Source organism: Trachymyrmex cornetzi, unplaced genomic scaffold (genome assembly GCF_001594075.2).
Source record: "Trachymyrmex cornetzi isolate Tcor2-1 unplaced genomic scaffold, Tcor1.1 scaffold1589, whole genome shotgun sequence".
Classification (NCBI taxonomy): domain Eukaryota; kingdom Metazoa; phylum Arthropoda; class Insecta; order Hymenoptera; family Formicidae; genus Trachymyrmex; species Trachymyrmex cornetzi.
In genome coordinates this window covers 10,647-20,546 of record NW_017296189.1, presented here as the reverse complement: position 1 = coordinate 20,546, position 9,900 = coordinate 10,647, and the positions used below count along the sequence as shown (strand labels likewise).

Below are 9,900 nucleotides of genomic sequence, written 5' to 3'. Positions count from 1 at the left end.
CTTCATATCCAACAATTTTTGTTTTAAATATTTTTTTATTTAATCGCGATGTTTCGAGTTATTTGGCTGTCTAAGTTAAAATGGGTCACCCTGTATATCAATCCAATATTATAGTGATTAGAAATAGAATCAAATTTAACATTTTATAAATATTAATTAATTAAATATCTTTACACACACATTATTTTGATGAAATCTCGAGTACTATTTGTAAAATTGATATACATATCTTATGTAATTAAAAATTTTACACCAAAAACTTATATTAATACCATATAAAATATATAAAATTATTAATAAATATATTGAAAATTGCATCAAAATTTAATAGAACGTTATGATATATTTATAAAAAGTCTAAACCTTTTAGAAGTACTTTAAAATGTGTATTTAAATGATCAAAAATTTAAACAATATAATAAATTTCACGAATAATTCACAACAATATACATGCATTAAAACTTTTCAGATTTTTTAAATATTTGCACTAAGTTCACTGAAACTTATCCATCTCCATTCCGAATATGGATAGGCCCAAAATTAATCATCGTAATATATGAACCGGACCAAATAAAGGTAGAAAAATAATATTTACATTCTACCATATATAAATATTTATCAACTTAGCTATCTTATACATATATGTATACTATATAATGTGTCCCTCCATACAGTGCAAAAACTGCTACAACGACATCAGCACATGAAAACAAGTAATATGTCCGATTCCGAATGATTTTAGATATATGCGGTATTGAAATAAGAAAACATTGTGGTATACATGTTGTTTAATGTTATTCTATTTAATTTTTTATAAAAGATGATAAAAAATTTCTCTGCCAATTTTTCTCGACACATTTTTTGGCACAAATTAATAAATTGTTTTGGACTTTTATAGAAAAATATTTGAAATTTCACAATGATGATATTGGTAACATTAAGTATCACTTACCATAATTGTTCTGAATTCTGAATCTTTTGAGAACGAATGAAAGATTTAATAACAAAAAAACTCCAAAAAAACAGGGCGAATGAGAGTCAGCGTGGTAATTAACACGCAATCTTAATTCTTCAATCCGAAAATAGAATCTTTATTCCAAAAATAGTACGTTTCAGTTCACTCTTTGGAACCATCTTCAGCAAAAACAAATTTAAAATATCAGTCCCTTCATGTCAAAGAAAAAATCACCATCAGATTAGCAGATTTGATGTTATAATCCCAAGACATAGAAGGAATTCGTCTCAACATTGGATCAATTAATTACAATTAATATTTACTAAAAAGTATCAAATATTAAAAAACGCATGTTGATCGCAGCTCGAACGAAACATAACATTAGTTTAATTTTGGAATACTATTTTTGGAATAAAGATTCTATTTTCGGATTGAAGAATTAAAATTGCGTATTAATTATCACGCTGATTTTTAGCTTTATCAGAATAAGATTCAAGAAACAAAACATCATAATAAAAGACATTAAACAACATTTACTTCGATTCGTGTTATCTTACTTCAATTCACCATAACTCTGAAACCGGAATTAGACATGTGCAGTTTATTAGACATTTTCGATTTTTCGTGTGCTGAAGTTTTCAAGCCGCTGTAGCAGTTTTGGCACTATATTGAGGGACACCCTATATAACGTATTGTGATCCACTTAATTGACCATCTGAAATATCTCGCTTATTTTTGATGACATAAAAAAATGTTTTATAATAAATAAAAGTGGAAGGGTTTCGAGGGGGAACGCATTTTGGTCATGTTGTTTTTTTTTAGGTGGAGGCGTCAAAAAAATGTTACCTCCACTTTTTAAAATGGAATTGTATGATTTTTTTTACACAATATGATTCCTCTAATTATTCTACATATAAAAATATTAAAATAGTAATATCAAAAAATCAATAGTTGACGAGATATTTTACATTTTATTTTGGCACATATTGACGTAAAATATTACAATAAATAACTCGTGAACTATTAACTTTTCAACAATCATACCTTAATACTTTCATGAACAGAATAATGAGATGAATTAATTCGTGGAAAAAAAACATAATGGCTTATTTAAAAAATTATCCATTTTGTATACATATTTTTTAAAAACAACTATGTGTTTTCTTTACTCCAACTGATTCATCTCATTATTCTGTTCATAAAAGTATTAAGATACGATTATCAAAAAATTAATAGTTATGTCAAGATCAAGGTCATTGGAGATGGCGTCCTTTTTTTATAATACATATTTATCATATATATACAGAGTGTTTGATAAGTAATGATAAAACTCTCGTATAGGAGTCGAGCGGACTAAACTGTTGACGCACTTGTTGTGCTAGATCTTGTGACCTTTGCGTATGTGCACGCGCTTTTTCTTATAGGCCTTGTAGCTTCAACCTTGTATTCCCTTGGAGGATTAGTGAGTAGAGGTCTTATCTTCCGTAGATAGTTTATTGCATAAGAGGTACAGAATCAACGTAAATGTATAACCTCTACTGAAATCTGTGCTTACAATAACATATTCCCTAAGACAACGACGCAACAACACTTACTACTCACGCCATGTCTACTAGACGCGCAACGCCTCAACGACAATCCGCGGAAGCAAAATAGGGCACTCAGCGCATAGAGCAAGAGAAAGCACGCAAAGCATGAACATGCCGCCGCCCTTGAAAGCCTCATCTTTCAAAGAATTGCAAGTGTGTAATGCAGCAAAGAGTAAACAAAACCCAAAACAAAAAAAAACTTTTGTTGAGAGAACTTAGTTTGTGATAATCTAGCGCATGTAGTAAGTAAATTAAGAAAATTATTATGATGGGAACTAGACTAAAAGATAAAGTTTATTATTAAATGATAGATGTAGATTAAAATTGCTTAAGACTAATAATGATCTGAGGTTTGACCTTCAATAGGTAGAAGACACAATCGCGTAATAGGACGCTTGTACCTCCCCCCAGTGGTACGGATAGTAGCGGTGCGAGCCACGCCATCTTTCCCAGGATGTATTTCTTCGACTCGTCCCAGGCGCCAAGATAAGGGTGGAGTATTGTTCTCAATCATAATAACGAGTTGTCCAGGGTTTATTGAAACCTCAGGTGTTTGCCACTTATTTCGTTGCTGCAGTAAATGCAGATACTCATGGCTCCAACGGCGCCAAAATTGTTGTCTTAGTCTTTGGATATGTTGCCACCTAGACAGCCGGTTAATGGGAACATCTAAGAGAGATTCTTCGGGGTAGGCAGTTAAAGGTGTACTTATCAAGAAGTGTCCTGGGGTCAGGAACATGAGATCCCGGGGATCAGAGGACAACGGAGTGATGTGACGAGAGTTTAAGATCGCCTCGATTTGTATCAGGAGCGTTTCTAATTCCTCCCATTTTAGATGAGCATCTTTTGTTGCCTTGACCAAATAGCGTTTGGTAGCTTTCACAGCTGCTTCTCAGAGTCCTCCATGATGGGGAGCTTTTGGTGGAATGAAGTGCTATCTGATTCCTTTACTAACGGTGTGTTCGATCAACTTCTTCTGTGTTTCCTGATTCTGGAGAAGATCACTCAATTCTCTCAAGTCACGTTCGACTCCCACGAAGTTAAGGCCATTGTCGGAGAATATCTCAGATGGGCAACCCCTTCTGGCAATAAATCGTTTGAAAGTGTTTAAGAAGGCCTCAGATGACAAGTCTACAGCTAACTCGATGTGTACTGCTTTCGTGGCCATACGCACAAAGATTGCTATGTAACATTTTATTAACTTGGCGTTTCTTCGGACTCCTTCCTTATGATATAGCAGACCTGCATAATCAACTCCGCACTTTTCAAATGCTCTGGTGGGCACCTGAACTCTAGCAGGTGGTAAATTACCCATGATAGTAGCAGCGGGTCTAGGGTTGCTTCGAAAACATGCTACGCAATCTCGAACTATCTGTCGCACTACGTCCCGCGTCGAAATCAACCAATATCTTTGATGTACCGCAGCAAGGGTGGCCTGTAGACCTGAGTGGAAATGCCTCTCATGCTCATACCTTACAATTAATTTAGAAAATGGATGATGTCCCGGGAGCAACATAGGATATTTTGTTGCAAAGGATTGACTTGAAGCTTTGAGACGTCCTCCCACTCTTAAGATTCCAGCCTCATCTACGAATGGACTTAGTTTCAATATTCGACTCCTGCTGCTTATGACTTCATGTTTGGCCAGAGAATTTAATTCTGCAGCAAAATATTTACTCTGTATGAGCTTTACTAAAAGCAGAATTACTTGAGCTTGCTCTTCCTGAGTAACAAGTTCGATCGAATCTATGTTGTTTTTAGAAGATGTTTGCGGGCCTTTGACTGCAAACATCTTCTTTACAGTCTTGTGTTTCTTGCGAATCGGAGGATGTAAGCGACGACTCGGATGAGCTTAGTTAAACTAGAGTATCGTGTGAAAATATCAATCTCTTGGCAAGGTGTCGCAATTGCCACAACAGCCTTTGCTCTTCTTTCAGGAATCTCCTTGGGACAGGTATTGAGTGAAATCTGTGGCCAGGTTTCAGCATCCTGCACCAACCAAGGGGGACCTGCCCACCAGATTTCCAATGGTATCAAAGCCTTGGGCACCACACCTCTAGACAGGGGGTCAGCTGGGTTGTCCTGGCTTCTCACATGTCGCCAACGTTGAACTGGCGTTAGCTGCTGAATTTCCCCTATTCGATTAGCAACAAATGGTGTCCATGAGCGGCTGCAAGACTGCAGCCAGGCTAATACTATACTAGAATCCGTCCACAGCCAAATTGCATCTATTTTGCATGGTAAACAGTTTAAGACCTTGTGCATTAATTGCGCTAATAGCAAGGCTGCGCATAACTCCAATCGAGGGAGAGATATACTTTTTAGGAGTGCTACCCTAGATTTAAAGCATAGCAGGTTTGCTGAGTGATTTCCATTGATGGATGTTGCCCGCAGATAAATGCAAGCTCCATACGCACATTCACTTGCGTCTGAAAAGCCATGTAGCTCCAAACGCGAATGTTGAACAGTCGATGTGGCGAGTCTTGGTATGCTTATATCCTTCAAGTCTTGTAACTCGAACTCATAACGCTTCCACTTAGAGTGGCAACTTAATGGAATGGACTCATCCCAATCAGATTTGAGTCTCCAGAGTTCCTGCATTATTATTTTAGCTACCACGGTTATGGGGCCCAGCAATCCAAGGGGGTCAAAGATCAATGCTAAAATACTTCTTTTAGTGGATTTTTCCAATGCGGAAAGATGACCGATGTTAAAAAACTTAAACGAGTCTGATGAGCAGTCCCATGTAAGACCTAAAACCCTCGTTTCTGAACTCTTATCTGTAGATAAGTTGAATTCTCGACTGAGGTGCTCCTGTTGATCATCCCGTAAAGAAAGCTCGTTGGAAGACCATTTCCTTAATTCAAACTTTCCCTCTCGCAATAGTAATATCAATTCTTTCTTCATCCGAGCTACTTCTTCAATGATATCAGCGCCAAAGACAAGGTCATCCACATAGAAATCTCGAAGTGCGATCTTGGATGCCAAAGGGTACAGCATAGCATAGTTCTCGGCTACCTTTCTTAACGTTCTAATAGTTAGGAATAACGCGGATGAGGTACCATACGTGACGGTCTTTAACTCATAGGTCTTTACAGGTTGATCGATTTCGTTTCTCCAAACAATGCGTAAGATAGAGAATAGATCCTCTTGCAACGTTGGGCCAACCATTAAAGCGTCATTAAGAGAAAGACCCGTGCTAGTCTTGGACGATCCATCGAAAACTACTCTGAGCTTGGTAGTAGTACTGACTTCATTTTTTACCGCATGATGAGATAGACAGCATGAGGGAGAGCTCGCGCTCCTCTCTTGTTCCGGGCTCATGCATGTGCCCCAGGACTTGATATTCTTCCACGAACTTCTTGTATTCATTGTGGTTGTTAAGTTGAGACATTAGTCGTGCTTCTAGCGCCTTGAAACGCCTTACAGCGGCATCACGTGATTCTCCTAAGTTGTCCAAGACGTCCTGCTTGATGGATAAATTTACTATGTAGCGTCCTTCCTCATTGCGTTTGACTGTGTCAAGGAACGATTCTTCGCACATGCGTCCTTCTTCCGACCACTGAGGGGTAGTGATACCGTGCTCAACCTCCCAAAATCTATTTAACAAGTAACTCAGATCATCCGAGACAATTGCATGGCAATTTATACTAGGCATGGAATTATTGATACCTTGTGGCGTACAGCCGGAAATTACCCATCCAAAATGCGTTTTTTGTAAAATAGGCTGATTTTTAGAATACTTAATTTGTCCTGCACAAAGTACTGTCCAAAATAACTTTGCGCCAATCAGCATATCGATATTGGCAGGTATATTGAAGTTGGGATCGGCTAACTTTATGTTCCGTGGTATTGTTACATTGTGGATGGGCACTGATTGCTGTGGCAAGCGCTGCGTTATTTTTGACAATACTACGCATTCTATTTTTTCTTGATAGTTATTGAAACGCGACTTAATGTTTACGCTAACAACTTTATTAGAGTGAATTAATCCGCCAGTGACCCCGGCCACAAATACTGTAAGTGATCTTTCCTCAAGTTTTAATCGGTTGACAAATTCTTGTGTCACAAAATTCATTTGAAATCCACTATCGAGAAGGACACGGCATGGGTGTGCTTGCTCGTTTGGATCATGAGCGTGAACGACTGCAGTAGAAAGTAATACACTTGAAGAAAGATGACCTGCAACACATTGGGTAGATACTGGAATCGGATCACTAGATTGGACGGAATCCTTTTTAGCGCTTGTAATTGGCTCTGAATTGTCGGCATTAGAAATATGAAGCAAAGTGTTGTATCTTTTATTGCACTTACGACAAGAACCCGATGTACATAACTTCGCTTGATGAGATGAGGATCTCAAGCAATTGAGACAAATGTGTGCTTTTTTTACTACCTTTATTCTTTCTTCTACCGGCAATTTAACAAATTTTTCACAATGATACAATTGATGCCCTTCCTTGCATACTGTGCATGTAAGATTACTTGTAACATTATTTGTGACTGATGGATTTTTTGCCTTACTACCTTGTATTTGGACTTACTAGTTTGGTTTGTACTAGACCTTATATTTATAGCTTCTAAAGCCTGACAGCGCCTTGACAAGAATTAGTGTTTTTAGATCTGGAAGTTCTGCGTCTACAATTGTCGTCTCCCAAGCCTTGTTCGTAGTTGCATCCAACTTGGAGACAATTATATGGATAAGCAAGTCATCCCATGACTCCGTAGGCCTTTTCAGAGCTTTTAGCGCACGTATGTGCTTGAGTATGGTATCCAGCAATTCCCGTAAGGCAGTATGATTTTCTTTAGTAATAGCTGGTGCTTCGAAAATGCTTCTGATGTGCTTCTGTACTATCCATCTTTTATTATCAAAGCGTTCCCTTACCGCAGCCTAGGCTTCTTCGTAATTCTCGGTGGTCGTTTCAAGGGACTTTATTACTTCGGCTGCTTTATCCTTTAAGGATGACCGCAAATAATGGAACTTCTCTATAGTGGTCAAACTATTATTGGCATGGATTAATTTGTCAAAGGTATCGTAATACGAGTACCAATCTTCATAAGCTCCTGAAAAGACCGGTAGGTCTATTTTTGGAAGACGTACTCGGTTGTCTCTGGAAATGACTGAACGATTAGTTATGGAGGGCGGGGCTGTCTGTATTATTTGTTCCTCAAATTGTTCAAGTGTAGCATCAAACTGTGCCATAAGGGCGTAATGAGAGTTCTCGAAGCCTTCACGCTGCTGGACTTGTTGTGCCAGCATAACTTCTTTGTCGGCATCTGGTTCCGCATTTTCGAGCGTTTCTATTAAAGATTGAATTGTGTCAAATTGTATCCACAATTCCGCCAACTTTCTCTTGCGCTCTGTGATTTCATGTTTCGACCCTAGCTCTACTCGGAATCCTTCTATAAAGGTTTTTAGGCGTGTGCCTGCTGCCTTTATGCGAGTTCTTTTATCTTTTGCTTCCGCTAACGTTAGTGTGACCATTGTGAATGCAAGGGTTAGCTCTTACCCGTGCCGCTATTTTGACGTTAAGCTATGTACAAATTTGCTGACTCTACTTCCTTGCTTACGCTTACCGTTCACAATGAATCGTATCCCGTTTTCTACAGGCAACCACGCGACTGATAATGACACAATATACTTATGATTGAATGTTTCTTACCTTTTATTTCAATGACAAATTCCGTGATATTCGTAATGCCTATGCTATTCACAGAATCCGGCTCGAAGGACCATGTTGACGCACTTGTGCTAGATCTTGTGACCTTTGCGTATGTGCACGCGCTTTTTCTTATAGGCCTTGTAGCTTCAACCTTGTATTCCCTTGGAGGATTAGTGAGTAGAGGTCTTATCTTCCGTAGATAGTTTATTGCATAAGAGGTACAGAATCAACGTAAATGTATAACCTCTACTGAAATCTGTGCTTACAATAACATATTCCCTAAGACAACGACGCAACAACACTTACTACTCACGCCATGTCTACTAGACGCGCAACGCCTCAACGACAATCCGCGGAAGCAAAATAGGGCACTCAGCGCATAGAGCAAGAGAAAGTACGCAAAGCATGAACATAAACTAAGGCGAAAAGTCCTCTACCATTGTGCAATTTTCGCAATAGTTAACAAGATATTAATTACTAAAGATTCTCAAACATTGGTCTTCAATAATTTTCAAATACTATCAACTTTACAGAAAAACTGCAAGAGACAAAAATTATTTATTTTCTTCTCATAAAGTTCTGAGAATTTTTTCAGAACTTTTTCAGAATTTTTTAATACCGTATTTTCTCATGTTGGTAAATATAAGAAAATGCAATACTACAAAGTTGATAAAAAATTCTGAAAAAGTTCTTAGAGTTCTATGAGAAAAAAATGAATTATTTTTATGCAGTTTTTCTGTAAAGTTGATAGTATTTGAGTAAAAAATTATTCAAAACTAATATTTGGCAATTTTTAGTAATTAATAACTTGTTAATTATTGCGAAAATTGCAAAATGGTAGAGGACTTTTCGACTCAGTTTAGTCCGCTCTATCTACACAAAAGCGATTGGTTGGCTTGGTTAAAACTAACGGGACACTCCGTGTGTGTATATCCGTGTGTGAAAATGGTCGATAGGGATGAGAGAGAGGAACCGTGGCAGACGGCCATTTCTATCTCTTTCCATTCAATGGTTATGGGAGAGAGAATGAGAGAGAGATTGGCCGTCTCCTACGGTCCCTCTCTCTCATTATTGTTGACCACATTTGATATACTACTTAGATACGGATCGCGCAGTTCATTCTCTATGTCTTTGGTATATACCCAGATAGCCAAATGCGGGGATTATAATGTCATTTTGCTATCACTTATTCCGTATTCAATTTCACCAAACTAAAGTCAAGGTGTTTCCACAAACTGTCTGTTGTTCTGACATCATGTAAAGTTTTCCTTAGAATTCAGCAAACTACTGGCAAGTTGTCATCATGCGTGCACTACGTTCAACGAATGGTGCTTGATAGCAAAATGTCGGCAAGTTATTATCATGTATGATATCTACCCAATCAGCAGACAATGTTTTTAAAAATAATGGATTAAGTCATCTTTTTTTTTATTAAAAAAACATTTTTAATGTTAAAATTATTTAAACAATAATTTTAAAAATAGCAATATAGGATCTTTTTTAAATTTATTTTTTTTTATCAACGGTGCCTACAACCTTAGACAACTAATTTTATTAATAAATTCTAATTTTTAATTATAATATATTTTAATCTTTTTCACTTACCGGCTGGGTTTTAAACCTGGGACCTCAGGGTTATGAGTTATGAGTCTCGTACTTTATCCATTACGCCATTTATAACTGCCCAGATAGA

The 9,900-nt window shown here is 37.3% G+C and overlaps 1 protein-coding gene across 1 annotated transcript in view; it reads left to right on the top strand.

The window, feature by feature from the left end:
- Nucleotides 1-9,900, top strand: part of LOC108758534 (cytochrome P450 4C1-like) — a gene marked incomplete at its 3' end in the record, with an annotated part of 21,236 nt that overhangs the window by 2,732 nt on the left and 8,604 nt on the right. The window contains exon 2 of the mRNA XM_018503538.1: nt 470-576. Coding sequence (XP_018359040.1) covers nt 470-576 — 107 coding nt within the window. The remainder of the gene's footprint in view (nt 1-469; nt 577-9,900) is intronic.